The sequence below is a fragment of the Oncorhynchus gorbuscha genome, linkage group LG18, assembly GCF_021184085.1.
Source record: "Oncorhynchus gorbuscha isolate QuinsamMale2020 ecotype Even-year linkage group LG18, OgorEven_v1.0, whole genome shotgun sequence".
NCBI classification, from domain to species: domain Eukaryota; kingdom Metazoa; phylum Chordata; class Actinopteri; order Salmoniformes; family Salmonidae; genus Oncorhynchus; species Oncorhynchus gorbuscha.
This window is the reverse complement of record NC_060190.1, coordinates 70,542,218-70,556,989: the sequence shown is the minus strand read 5'-3', so window position 1 is coordinate 70,556,989 and position 14,772 is coordinate 70,542,218. Positions and strand designations below refer to the sequence as shown.

At 46.0% G+C, this 14,772-nt stretch overlaps 2 protein-coding genes across 2 annotated transcripts in view; one reads left to right on the top strand and one right to left on the bottom strand.

Moving 5' to 3' along the window:
- Nucleotides 1-1,458: 1,458 nt before the first annotated feature.
- Nucleotides 1,459-12,017, top strand: ccdc66 (coiled-coil domain containing 66). The gene is made up of 19 exons (XM_046312964.1): nt 1,459-1,789; nt 2,017-2,078; nt 2,197-2,222; nt 2,334-2,730; nt 2,864-2,975; nt 3,087-3,193; nt 5,513-5,643; nt 5,736-5,843; nt 5,984-6,115; nt 6,272-6,492; nt 6,597-6,681; nt 6,882-7,043; nt 7,277-7,442; nt 8,329-8,448; nt 8,654-8,893; nt 8,972-9,335; nt 10,029-10,240; nt 10,419-10,540; nt 10,775-12,017. Exons 1-19 carry the CDS (start codon nt 1,779-1,781, stop codon nt 10,847-10,849), a joined length of 2,853 nt encoding a protein of 950 aa, XP_046168920.1. The 5' UTR covers nt 1,459-1,778; the 3' UTR covers nt 10,850-12,017.
- A 91-nt stretch (nt 12,018-12,108) lies between these two features.
- Nucleotides 12,109-14,772, bottom strand: part of LOC124004200 — a 28,694-nt gene continuing 26,030 nt past the window's right edge. Inside the window, exons 23-24 of the mRNA XM_046312963.1 lie at nt 14,508-14,663; nt 12,109-14,260 (exon numbers count right to left, since the gene is read on the bottom strand). Coding sequence (XP_046168919.1) covers nt 13,074-14,260; nt 14,508-14,663 — 1,343 coding nt within the window. The 3' untranslated portion in view covers nt 12,109-13,073. The remainder of the gene's footprint in view (nt 14,261-14,507; nt 14,664-14,772) is intronic.

Here is a 14,772-nt window from a genome sequence, read left to right as displayed (position 1 = left end):
ACACAGCCCAGACACCAATGCATACCCCCGTAAAACATGCCACCAGAGGGTCACAATCCCCAAGACAAGAACAGTCTATGAGAGTTGCACATAACTACATAGAGCCATGACTACATGGAACTCTATTCCACAGCAGGTAACTAATACAAGCAGTAGAATCAGATTAAAAAACAGACACAAATACACTTTATGGAACAGCAGGGACTGTGAAGCAACACAAACTGGTGCATACACACACACATGTTAACATACACACTATACACACATACAAATGTATGTTGTGTTGTATATATGTAGTAGTAGAGTAGGGGCCTGAGAGCACACACTTAGTGTGTTGTGGATATGTGGTAGTAGAGTAGGGGCCTGAGAGCACACACTTAGTGTGTTGTGGATATGTGGTAGTAGAGTAGGGGCCTGAGAGCACACACTTAGTGTGTTGTGGATATGTGGTAGTAGAGTAGGGGCCTGAGAGCACACACTTAGTGTGTTGTAGATATGTAGTAGTGGAGTAGGGGCCTGAGAGCACACACTTAGTGTTTTGTAGATATGTAGTAGTAGAGTAAGGGCCAGAGAGCACACACTTAGTGTGTTGTGACATCTGTTATGAATGTACTGTAATGTTTTTATAATTGTATAACTGCCTTAATTTTTCCGGACATCAGATATGCACGTGAACATGTTATGTCACCTGCACAAGCCAATAATGCAATAATCAATATCCACATTGCACTAAAAATAACACAAGGTAGAACAAAAACATGATGAATAGAAATAAGAACACAAGAAAGTAAGAAGCTATATACAGGGTCAGTTTCAATTCCATATTTACAGTTGGAGTGATAGAGGTAGTTATGTATTTTTGTATAAAATAAATGTAACTAGGCAAGTCAGTTAAGAACAAATTCTTATTTACAATGACGGCCTACCCGGGAACAGTGTGTTAACTGCCTTGTTCAGGGGCAGAACGGAATATATATATATTTACCTATAAGGTTACAAGGCATCAGGATATATGATAAACAGCGTAGCAGCGGCGTAAATTATGATTGTATACGAGTGTGTTTGCGTGTGTGTGTGTGTGTAGAGTCAATATGAAGATGTTTGCATGTTATGTGTGTGTTTGGAGTGTCAGTGCAGTGTGTGGAGTCATGTGAGTGAGCATCTTTATATATAACATATTTGGTGTACGTAGGGACAGTGCAACAATAAAAATAACATGCACAACTAAGTCGTTTTTCTCAGATTTCTCAATGCATTTGTAACAGCCTAAATATTACGAAACGTCAACTCGATCAAATAAGCCTAACGTAATAAGACACTATCTCACAGACCATACAATCTTTTTTTATATAAAAATAATAATAATAATTCATTCGGACATATTTTGGGCGGGGTAAATCCTCTCACTTCACCTCTTCCTCGCTTGTCCCCGTATACCATCTAGTCAAACCCCGAGTTTAAGCAACAGGGGTTTACCACCGTAATGTCGGAAACGTAAAGTTAACCTATTTAGCAAGACGTATTCTGATTCGCTGCTCAATACAAACCTGTGAGTGATAAGCCAATCATTTATGTTCTCATTGGTCGTTGACAGCAACCAACATACACAATCAGAGATATTAGAAAAGGATCTCGGACACAATAAACATATCAATGTTTTAGCTAGGAGTTTGGGGAAACGGGACAATTATTACCTAGCAATGTTTCTCACCAAATAACTTTGCTAACCAAGATTTATGTATATCGTTCAGCCAGTTCAATGACAACTGTCAGCTAAAATGAATCTGGGGTGAGTAATGATTTTTCCTTTCACCAGTCGTTTATTAAAGTTAGCTAACGAGCTTTGCAGTTGGTGACGTTAGCTAGATAGTTAGTTGAAGCTTGTAAACCAGCCATCAAAGTTTGGAAAGATCATTTGGCTAGCATAACTGTAATGTTAGATATATATCTGCCTTATGTAGCAACATACCTAACGTTAGATCTATTAGCTATTACCTCTTTCTTTTGGGTGAACAGGGATGGTCTGTTGTTCGAACTTGAAAATGGAAAGCCCAGGCTAATTCTAACCAATCATCATGGTAGGTATCATACCGTTCAGTTAAACTTTAAGATATCATTATACATTACCATATACCTCAGAGGAATCAAAGCCGATTTTTAACTTGAGTTGTCATTTATGTTTTGCCATGATTGTAGGTGTTGATACGAAGAATCCAAATAAGGTAAGAGTTTTCTGCCATCTAACAACCGTTACTTTTTGCACTTACGGTCATAAATGCATGGACTGTAACGTTCCTTGTCGTTTTACTTTCCTTTTTATGATTTAATGTTAGATACTCTCTCGAACCAGACCACAAAATGCTCTCAACTCAAAGAAGTTTCCCGAACCAGTATCCGAGGAGCCTCTGAGAGTACAGAAGAAACGTGCAGAGAGGAGGAAGGCAGTCCCTATTACCCACACCGTGCCAGTCAAGAATGACACTCCAATGGTTGCATCCAATCATACAAAACCAAAGGCCAAGGGCAGCACTGATCACAATACCAAAGCCTTGGCCAAAGTGTCTTCAGCTAAAGGACATGGGCACATAGCCACCGATAGACCTCCAAAGTCCACTGTGAAGGACAGCTTGGTCTGTTTGACCAATGAGCAGCTCCAACAGATCCTCAGCACAATCAACAACTCAACCATTCGCTCACAGGATCAGGATGTACACAGCCAGCCTCAAACAGGTTAGAGTGAGACGTTTACAATAATCCCAATTCAAGTGCAAATGGCACTCTGTTAAATGAACCTGATGATGAAATTGAAGATGTACCACTACCGTCTATGATGCATGTAGCTAAGTGTTTGTATATTCCCAAGGAAATGAAGGGAACTTTAAAGAGGATTGCCTGTTGACTGGAACGGGGAGAAAAGGAAGTGCTGCACATGTTAGTGGGAATGGAAACTCACAGGGAAAAAGCGAGGATGAAAGGTAATATACTAGGAGCACATTGTAGCCTATTTGACCACTTGACAGACACCTCTAAAATGTGAAATTGCAATTATGTTATGTATTTAGCATACTTTCTTTTCTACTGGACAGGTGGGTGATTTGTGGTCAACCATCTGGCCTGTTCAGTTCTCTGGGAGAAAGAGAGATGGACAAAGAAGCACTGGAGGCCAAGAGGACACAATGGAGGAAAGAACTAGGTACCAACTAGCGATGGGTGAAATTGATCCAGTTACACATCAGGATATTATTTTTGACAATATAGCGTATCGTTTTGACTATCGCAATATTATTTGAGCTAGTTGGCTGTACCTGCACCAAAAAATACATGCACTATTTTTTTCCTTCAGCTTGTTCTCCATCTTTTTAAATATGGAACCAATTTGTTTTCAGCACTTTTATTTGCATAACTTGGGCTTCCGAGTGGCGCCGCCATCTAAGGCACTGTATCACAGTGCAACAGTCCCTTGTTTCGAATCCAGGCTCTATCACATCCGGCCGTGATTGGGAGTCCCATAGGACGGCGCACAATTGGCCCAGCGTCATCTGGGTTTGGCTGGAGTAGGCCGTCATTGTAAATAAGAATTTGGTCTCAACTGACTTGCCTAGTTAAATAATGGTTCAATTAAAAAATATATATATTTTTAAAATAGTTTTCTCATGGCTCTTATCCCTCTGCAGCAGACATATGGTGAGCAATATGTTTTGAACATCGAATTGCAATACATATACACTGAACAAAAATATAAATGCATCATGTGTTGGTTCCATTTTTCATGAGCTGAAATAAAAGATACCAGAACATTTCCATACGCACAGAACTTTCTCTCTCAAATTTTGTGCACAAATTTGTTTACATCTCTTTTAGTGAGCATTTCTCCTTTGCCAAGATAATCCATCCACCTGGACAGTTGTGGCATATCGAGAAGCTGATTAAACGGCATGATCATTACACAATGCACCTTGTGCTGGGGACAATAAAGGCCACTCTAAAATGTGCAGTTTTGTCACAGAACACAGTGCAACAGATGTTTATTTTTTGAGGGGGTGTGCAATTGTCATGTTGACTACAGGAATATCCACTGTGGCTGTTGCCAGAGAATTGACTGTTCATTTCTCTACCAAAAGCCACCTACAACATTGTTGTAGAGAATGTGGCAGTACATCCAACTGGCCCCACAATCGCAGACCATGTATCACTCCAGGCCCCACAGACCATGTATCACTCCAGGCCCCGCAGACCGTGTGGTATCACTCCAGGCCCCACAGACCGTGTGGTATCACTCCAGGCCCCACAGACCGTGTGGTATCACTCCAGGCCCCACAGACCGTGTGGTATCACTCCAGGCCCCGCAGACCGTGTGGTATCACTCCAGGCCCCGCAGACCGTGTGGTATCACTCCAGGCCCCGCAGACCGTGTGGTATCACTCCAGGCCCCGCAGACCGTCCAGGCCCCAGGCCCCGCAGACCGTGTGGTATCACTCCAGGCCCCGCAGACCGTGTGGTATCACCAGGCCCCGCAGGCCCCAGGCCCCGACCGTGTGGTATCACTCCAGGCCCCACAGACCGTGTGGTATCACTAGGCCCCGCAGACCGTCACTCCAGGCCCCACAAACCGTGTGGTATCACTCCAGGCCCCACAGACCGTGTGGTATCACTCCAGGCCCCACAGACCGTGTGGTATCACTCCAGGCCCCACAGACCGTGTGGTATCACTCCAGGCCCCACAGACCGTGTGGTATCACTCCAGGCCCCACAGACCGTGTGGTATCACTCCAGGCCCCACAGACCGTGTGGTATCACTCCAGGCCCCACAGACCATGTGGTAATGCTCCAGCTCTGGACCTCGACATCTGGCTTCTTCACCTGCGGGATCGTCGGAGGGAGGTGCTGAGGAGTATTTATTACTGTAAAAGGACATTTTGTGGGGAAAAACTCATTCAGATTGACTGGGCCTGGCTCCCAAGTGGGTGGACCTGGCTCCCACATGAGTGGGCTTATGCCCACCCATGACTGCGCCCCTGCCCAGTCATAGATTAGGGCCTAATGAATTTATTTAAATTGACGGATTTCCGTCTATGAAGTGTAACTCAGTAAAATCTTTGAAGTTGTTTCATATTGCCTTTATATTTTTGTTCAGTATAGAATCGTGAGAATCGCAATGCTTATCATGTTGGAACCTAATTATTGTGATCTAGTATTGTACAGTACCACAGCACACCATAAAGCAAGAGGCTGGTTTCACTTTCAGTGCAGCATTTAAAAAAAAAAATTTGTAACATATCATATGAGTTACACATTATTTCACATATCATACGAAATGGATGAGGTAGTGCACCATTTTCTGGGACCCATTTTGGCTCCTGAGCATTACTTTTAAACTGCTGGCTTACATTATACAAGACCTCTTGAGCATCAATTTAATTGATTGATTGGTGGTTTCTGGGTATTGTGGTGTGCTACAGCTTATCAGACATTAATGAAGTGATTTGATTGGCTTGCTCTCTGTCTGATTAAGATGAACAGATGGCTCTGAAGAAACAGCAGAAAGACCTGAGCAGACCAGATGTCACGGCAGACTATGGCCCAAGGGGAAGGGTGACCATCACATCCAAACTTGGTCCTGGAGATGGTCACATACACACCAGGGTAGGCAATGGATTTTTTTTTCTGCAAAAAGTTTTCACTGTCAATGTCTAAGAAAACATGTTTGTTGACAAGCTTCTGTGGTCTCTGGCCAGATGCTAGGAGGACCCGGTCTGGAGGACACAGACACACTGTGCTCCACTCAGAGCTACAGCAGTCACAGAGACCTCCCTTCTGCCATCAGATCTGCCTTCGTAGTGGGGGTGGAGTACCATTCACTACCATAATGTACCAAACACACATTTACTATTCGAGTTACAGGGAACAGGCACAGGCCATCTCAACTGAAGGTTACAACAGAGTGATGTTGTAAAGCTGCTGTTTTTGTGGTTGTGATGTCCAGGAGGCCACCCCAGTAGAACATGCCTTCAGCGCTCAGAAGAAGGAGCATCACAGGAGGTGGCTGCAGGATCTGGACCGGCAGAGGGAGGAGGACAAGCTGCGACACCGGCAGGAGAAACAGTATCTCAGTCAAGTAACAGGCTGTTTTAATTGTTTAGTTGAATTGGGTTTGTTAGAATCGGGTTTGTTAGTGCCAGGTTAGAATTAAAATGTTTACCCCTGTAGGTTCCCAGACTTGAAAACAATGCTCAATAGCGTGTTTCCACTAATCCACCTCCCTCCCTCCCAGGCTGAGGACCATGAGCTCTGGGCCTTGCACTTTGACTCCCCCCAGATGAGAGTCCCTCTCCAGGCCCCTGTGGCTGCAGAGAGGGGTGAGTCAGAGCCCCTCAGTCAGAGGACCCATTTAGGAGCCCTGTCTGTGGCCTGGGACGGAGCCAGCACCTACGGAGGGGACAGTCTTGGGAGAGTCAGCGTCGACATCACTGGAGGCTTCCCACAGAAGGCAAGGTGAGCCATCCAGTACAAGAGTTTTCCCATAGCTATCTGATCTGATCTGGAACAATTATTCATTCTATTCTGTGCTATTCTATGATGTATATTTCTTTGTTCAGCCATCTCCGTACCATGACGGCCCTACTGGACCCAGCCCAGATCGAGGAGAGAGAGAGGAAGAGAGTGAAACAGCTGGAGCATCAGGTATGAGTGGGATAACGGTAGAACACCAAATCCTTTAATCTAATGTATAATCTTACGCAATGTGCTATGATGGACCCCAGGAATATTATTTGATGTCATGGCGTCAGCTAATGGGGATCCTAATAGAATTTAAATTCTCTTGGCCATTGAGACTAAGAGGATTGACAGTATTGTGGATTGGTTGTCCCCTCCTGTTCCAGCGTGCCATCGAGGCTCAGGTGGAGGAGAGGAGGAGGCAGCGTGAGGCGGAGGAGGCCGTTCGCCTGGCTGTGGAGCAGGAGGAGGAGAGGAGGGTGGCGCAGGAGAGAGAGCTGCTACAGAAACAGTACCAGCTCGACACTCAGAGAAAGAGACACACAGAGGTCAGAGCACATGGACGTTACACTTCTGAACTTCGAGCTCATTGGGGATCTCTGCCAGTATATCAGCTTTAATGAAAGAGATGACTAGCAATCACAAATTAAGTTCTTTCCATTTGTTTTCGCATTTGGAATTGTATTATAAGTTTTAGCCTACTCCTGTTGTGTTTATTGTATTAACTGACAAGAGACTGTGTTTGTTGGGGTCTTTGTAACACTTGTGGTGGTCCTTGCAGGAGCAGCACAGTCGTAAGCAGGAGGAGCTTTACCTGAGTGTTCAGCGGGCCCAGGAGGAGGCCCTGAAGGACAAGCACCAGCAGAGGATCAGAGAGCTGGCCAGGAAGGGACACGACGTCTCCAAGCTGCAACACTCTCTGGAGGGTGAACCCGTCTCGTCACGGGGTGATTACTGTTACAGGGTGTCCGCAGGGCCTTCAATTCGGAAACTCATTTATCTGATTCGAAGGCCATAATAAGTGTTAAAATGTCTTTCCATTCAGTTTTCAAAGGGCTTATAAAATGCAACGTAGATGACTACAGTGTTTCCGTTGTATTGTGCCGCTACTTAATTGTTACCACGCGGCAAAAAAATATATATTTTGGTTCTAAAACCATTATTTGGTCAACAGTATTATGCATTAACCTGCTTCCTGCAAGGAAAGTATCTGCTCTGACCCTGTCTCGCTGCTGGCGCTCACTTCCTCTCCCCCCTTTACACACTGAGTGAAGAGAGGGATGCGTTCTGATAGGCACAAGCATACTGACAGTTGAGCAACATTTCGAGATTTAATTGCAGGAAAAACAACTACCCTTAATGTTGTTAAAAAAATAAGATTAGTCTCAGCTATAATCTAAATAATTTCTCAAGTGTCAATAGAGTTAATTACACCTTTTACAAACCGTGTGTAATTGAGATGCTGTGCCAGCAGAACTGTGTGGAGTAAAAGCCATTTAAGGGGAATAGCCCTACATCACCTGGCCTATCAATGGCATGTTTTTGTAGGACATTACATAGCAGGGCCCGGGTAACCCTAAAAACATTTATTTTTTAAATTCCCTGGCGTAGTCTATTGGTTAGAGCGTTGGACTAGTAACCGAAAGGTTGCAAGATCGAATCCCCGAGCTGACAAGGTACAAATCTGTTGTTCTGCCCCTGAACAAGGCAGTTAACCCACAGTTCCTAGGCCGTCATTGAAAATAAGAATTAGTTCTTAACTGACTTGCCTTTTAAATAAAGGTGTAAGGTATTTGATGAAAGCAAAGCAGGTTTTGATTGTTCTGTCTTTAGTCTTTAACACCAGCTCAGGACCATACCACTACCAGACAGGGACAGGAAGGGAGATGGACACCCTGAGAGAAGAGACTTGCAGCACCGCCTCCCTTAGGAAGGACATGGCAGTGAAGACTGGTAACATATATTACACTATTCCTCCTAGCATGTTACAGTTTGGGTGTGGTTAACTGAATTAAGACGTTTTATTGTGAGTGTTTATCTGAATTAGTGTCATGTACCGTGTACTATACAGCCATGTATCTACTACTCACCAAATCCCCGTTGTAAATAGGCATTCTAAAATGCCTCCCTGTGTGGTGTTCTCTCTGTGTCTGCATAGAGGTGAACCCAGCAGTCAGGCCGGGCTGCACGTACACAGTGGAGGCTCTAGGTAATCGAAGCCAGGCGGTGCAAACCCCAGACATCCCTGTAGAGTACAGACCTCCTCCTCCCAACGCCAAGAGGTGCAGGCGGGAGGCCAGGCAGGAAGCACAGCTGGCTCAGAGGAACCCTCCTGTCCCCAGGGCAGGGAAGGAGAACGTTTGGCTGAACGACCTGGGAGGAGGAGTAGGAGAAGGTGGTGTGTATTGTTTTTTTTTACTATGTTTATAAGGGCGAAACTAATTTCCTCCTGGGGATTAATAAAGTACAATCTCAGGTGCAGGAGACCTGTACGAGGCCTTTGCCAGGACAGACCAAGGCCAGGGCCAGAGACACAGGGGAGGAGGTCGTAGGCCAGAGTGGAACACTCAGAGACCCAGTAAACCCTATGTCCCGGCATCAGAGCGCTACCCTGCAGGGCTACAACACACCAGGCAGGAGAGCCGCCTCCGCAGGCAGATGGAACTCATGACCATGATGGAGAGAAACACCATAACCCCTCACCCCCCTGACCCCGAACCTGACCTCAGGCCTGCTAACCCCTCGCCACCACAAGCCAACTACCCTGCTAGCACTGCACAGGGCAGGATAAAGAATGGCATCACTGGTGTGACACACGCCATGGCTGTTCACACTGGAAGGTGAGTAGAAGTAAAGGCAGTAGTGTTCCATCTGTAGCCTGACTAAATCAGACTGAACACCGTGTTTGAGGTGAAATCATTTTCAACATTCCGTCTGGTTAAACGGGGTCACCACATTCCGTCTGGTTAAACGGGGTCACCATATTCCGTCTGGTTAAACGGGGTCACCACATTCCGTCTGGTTAAACGGGGTCACCACATTCCGTCTGGTTAAACGGGGTCCCCACATTCCGTCTGGTTAAACGGGGTCCCCATTCATCTGGTTAAACGGGGTCGGTCCGTCTGGTTAAACGGGGTCCCCACATTCCGTCTGGTTAAACTGGGTTAAACGGGGTCCCCACATTCCGTCTGGTTAAACGGGGTCCCCACATTCCGTCTGGTTAAACGGGGTCCCCACATTCCGTCTGGTTAAACGGGGTCCCCACATTCCGTCTGGTTAAACGGGGTCCCCACATTCCGTCTGGTTAAACGGGGTCCCCACATTCCGTCTGGTTAAACGGGGTCACCACACTCCGTCTGGTTAAACGAGGCTACCACATTGTCAGATGTAACAGCATGATGTCTTGCCCCACATTCCGCTGGTTAAACGGGGTCCCCAGTCTGGTTAAACGTTCCCCCCAGATCCCCACACTCCAGTTCCTGGTTAAACTACCACATTGTCAGATGTAACAGCATGATGTCTTGCGCCGCCAGAGTTCCCCCCAGATCCCCTCCAGTTCCTGCTAGCCTTCAGAACCAGTCCCGTGGCTCCCGCCTCCCGACACAGGCCCATGGTTCGCTCCAGGACACAGACCGCTCCCCTCCCCCCTCGGAGTACATCCCCTATCTGAGGACCGACGAGGTGTACCACATGGATCCCCGTGCCCCCATCTCCAGACCCTCCACACATCCACAGACACACACAGGTCAGAGGTCATTTTCACTGTTCTGAACCTGCTCTCAACACCGTAACTTTGTCATGTTATTGTGGAGCCAAAGGCACATTTACAATAATGTAGAGTTATTGTGTATAGGGATCATCTCAGATTTATTCTGGGTATTGTCAGATATTTTGTATATAGCGCTAGTTTCATATTCTGACAGATGGGGTCCAGTGCAGGCCCATTAGCCCTCCCCACCAGAAGGACCCTCTGCTCCACCCAGAGCTGCTTAGGAACACAGAGAGACAGCAGGCCATACTGAAGAGCCTCTCAAAGCTACGGCAGGTATCTGTATTACATGTGTCCATTACACACAGTAACATTCTCTACCCTTCTCCTCAGTGTGCTCTCGTTCACTCTAAAAGTGAAAAGACAGTCCATTCCTTTTTTAAAGCCATGAGGGGGACTAAATGAGTGTACACTTCAGGGAGATGAGTAGAGAATCTGAAAGTAGGCAGAGGAAATAACTTTCATTTCACTTCTTTCATTCCTGCTCACAAGCACTGTGTTTGATTCCAGGGTTTGTTGCAGAAGCAGAAAGAGCTGGAGACAGGACTGAACCCTGTAATGATTGTTACTGAGGACCACCACTGACCTCTTCAACACGTGACCCACAGCCTCACGTCTAAAGGCACATAGACCTAGTAAACACTCAGGTTGTACAACTGATGTAAAATTGACAAAGGTTTGTGATAGCATTGTTGTGTTGAATGTGCTGTATCACCACAGTGTGCACTAGATCATTCTGAACTGGAACATACAGCACTTTACCATTTATGATTTAACCGACATCTTAGTTTGTGAAGAGTATTTAAATTTTAAGCAAATGTTGGCACTTTACTGACCACATGGGTTTGAAGAGTATTGTAGGAATTATATAGAATGTAATGGCCTGTGTGTGAGTGGCTATGATTGTAGTGTTGGTATTTGATGACTTGATATGTAGTGGTGCTTTTGCAGCCATAGAATAGAGTACGACTGTATGAGTCATAATACCCGTAAAGCCTAGCGGTCAAACAGGGAAATGGGTCCATAGGGGATTTTAGAAACAGTTCAAAAGGGCTGTGTTTCGTGTAGTCTTACCCTGGCGTGACGTTTTGATAATCATGTAAAACTCTCGGACAAGAACTTTATCAATATATTCTCCTGTAATTTACCCCCCCAAAATGAAATGCTAATTATCTGCCATAAGAGTACAAATGCCATGATGATCTGGACCAGACTGCAGAATTTAAGAATCTTTGGATTAACTGTTAGCTAAATGTAGTAATAAATAAATTGGCTACATTTGGACTATTCTGTGAACTGTCTTGAATTGACAATACCAGTTAGCAAAAGTGTGAGTGAGATGACATGCACGAGCTGATATGATGATGGAGGGGGGGGGATGTATAAGACCCTGTAACTGGTAATATGTTCCAAGTCAGAGCGATTTGTCTACATTGATACAACTAGTATTGTTTTTGAAGTCCCCTTGTCCAAGAGAGATTTACAGTTAAACATCATGGCAGGGTAAACCTACACAAAACACAGCCCTTATTTTAAGTGTTTCTAAAATCCCCTATGGGGGAAAAAGGACGGTGGAAACTATTGGAACCACTGTTTGACCGCTAAGTTTTATGGGTATTCTGACACTACCAGTCTGGGGCTCTGTTACTAGTTTATTTACAAGCTTTGAAGGGACTTTCATCTAATGACCATGTGTATAAATTGTTATTTAAAATGTACTGTGTTGTGTGAATAAAAGTTTTAATTTTTTAAATATACAATTATTTAAAGGGAAACGAAGGTAAATTTGTTAATGTCTGGATTAAGTCAGTCCTAGTAGAAATAGTTTTGACAAAACAAAGCCATAATTTTGACAAGCATGTTTTAATACAAACAAAGTTGTAAAAAATAACATTAAGATAAAAACCACTGGTTTTCTGTACAAGGCCACATGGCTACAGTATACTTCTTTACAAAACCAAAAAAGGTACAAGGATATTAACTTGGGCCTAGATTCAATCAGATCAAGCGTAGTTTAGTGGTGTTGAAGGTCAAACTGAGGCATCAAATCAGTGAGCAGCTGCTCTTGTGATAATTATCACTCAGCCACACCTGGCTCTCTCCCATTAGACGTTCAGAATGAGGAAGTGTAGGCTATATAGAAATAATCACGCTCTAATTGAACAATCCTGAAACTTAATATTGAGGGTTTCTATCTCCTAATGGAGGTGTAGACTACATCTCACATTCCACTGTTCAAACTTATAATGGGATTTCTCTTAATGCAACACCGTTCAGACAATGGCAATGTCCACTGGGTATAATGCCAGGAGCTGCTAGTGGATTTGACAGCTCTGCTGTTCCACCGCCGAAACAACCACTACGCAGATGTCGGCTAAAGGGGATCTGATTGAATACAGCCCCTAAACAAACAAGTAATAACAAAAAGTTTTCCTAGAAAATACAAATATAATTGTTTGGTTTGACAAGATCTGACAGGTTAGTGAGTAGTATCATCAGCAGGCAGCACCAGCCAGGCCACAGCTGGCTTTACCATCTGGAAGGGGAAAAAAGTTATTTCCGGTCAAGTAAAGCGCTTCTTTAGGATCATAAATGAAGATTCACTAGTGGGGCCTGTTTGGGACAGGAGGGTTCAGTAAGAAATGTAATGTGTAGAAGAGATTTGACTCGGTCAAGTAGGTAGTCGTGCTAGTTGCTCACTATCCATCTGGCCACAACAGAAAACAAAAACGAACATCCCGGTAAATCCTCCGTGTTTTCAGGTTGATACCTACTGAACACAACTCTTGTTTGTTCACTCGGCCGTTCGTCACCGCTTCCAAGGACCATTCCCACGCCCCTGGTTAGCAGTCTGGTTACTACCCCAGGGGTGATGAGGGTTACCCATCAGTCGTGAAGGGAACGTGTGGCGCCCCAGCCCCATGTTCTGCTGCTGAAGGCCCCATAGACAGGACTCTGACCCCCCTGCCTGGCCAATCCTAGCCCAGCCAATGGCATTAGGCATCAATGGTCTAATACCCCCCCGTCCTGCAGGTCCTTCCAGCCTATTCAACATGGGCCTTTGGAATATGCTCATGCCAAGGTTACTGTTAAGGAACAGTGTATTAGGCATGGGTAACAAGCCGTTTCTCTGCTGCTGTCTGGCTGCCTGTGCCAGTCTGTCTGTCGCTGCCGCTATGTAATCCCCACCACCAACTGGCCGGGGGGCTGCTGCCCTGGGACCTGGAGGACCAGGGAGGGGGCTGCTAGGGGATTTGTCAGTCATTCCTCCTCCCCCCTGGAGGCTGCCTTCTACTGGGCTGGGTTTAGTGTTCTCCCCCTGGGACCTTGGAGGCTCAGGGCCTGGGGGGTCGTTAGTGTTGCTGGGTGTGGCCCCCGACTCCCCATGACCCTCAGTGACAATGCCAGCTAAAGGATCCCGGTGGCTGCTGAAAGTGTTCAGTCTGCCCTGGGAGCCACACAAAGACATGTCACTGGTCACCTCGGCACCAGCAGTTACACTCAGACCGAGCTTAGAGTGGAGTGAGGAGAGGGTAGCTTCTTTAGCCTGCCATGTGGGGGTCAGTCCCACTTCCTTCTGGATCCCAGCAGGGGACTGGCTGGAGTGGAGAGGGACAGGACCAAGGAGAGAGACCGGGGAAGGGGTGAAACCAGGAGTGAGGAAACCAACTCCAGAGTCCCCTAGACACCCTGGTGAGTCTGTACCCAGGCCAGGAATCCTTGGTCCTGGTGGGGACTCTGGTCTCTCCCCATCCACCTCTTGAGGTGCCATCTGTGAGCGAGCAGCCTTATCAGCCTTGAACTGAGAGATGGCCTCCTTCAGGGCCTGGAAGTTGAGCTCCATGGGTGTCCCCGCGTCAGGAACAAGCTGGTCGGGGAGGGATGGACGGAAGTCGTCCTCGTTTAGCGGAGTGGACAGGCGGTCCACCAGGCGATCTGGGGAGGAGGGGGAGTCCAGAAGGATCGGTTCTTCCAGCACATGCTTTTCCTCTCGGACTGTGGATGGAAAATACAAAAAGGTTAACAGTGTTATGGGTCAATTGGAATAAACATTGGGAAGGGCAGAATTGTTCTGTGCTCTAGAGACCCTGTTTAGATGCCTCGTTACCCTCAAACAATATGAACCTATTGGCCAACAGCATTGCCTGACCATGTCCCCTGACCAGAACAAACTCTGTGCACTAGTTAAAGGCTATGGTCAGTGGAAAAACTCCTGTTCCTAAATATGACCCATATTAACTACCTGTAGTAGCTGCAGCTATGAGGTCTACTGAGGTAGACCGCTTGTCTCTGATGTCATGGAAACCAACTAGGCCACCGAAGTTGTGCATGATGTCGTTGATGTTGGCGATGACGATGCCAGTACTGGAGTAGTGGGGGAACATCTCGAAGTGGCTCTCTGGAACAGCAAAACAAAGAAGCGCTAGTTTAGCGTGAAGATGTGTCGTTGCTGAATGTACTGTGCCTGCAGCTTGATCAAAGTCTAGGTTGTGTGTGTTACCCGTGAG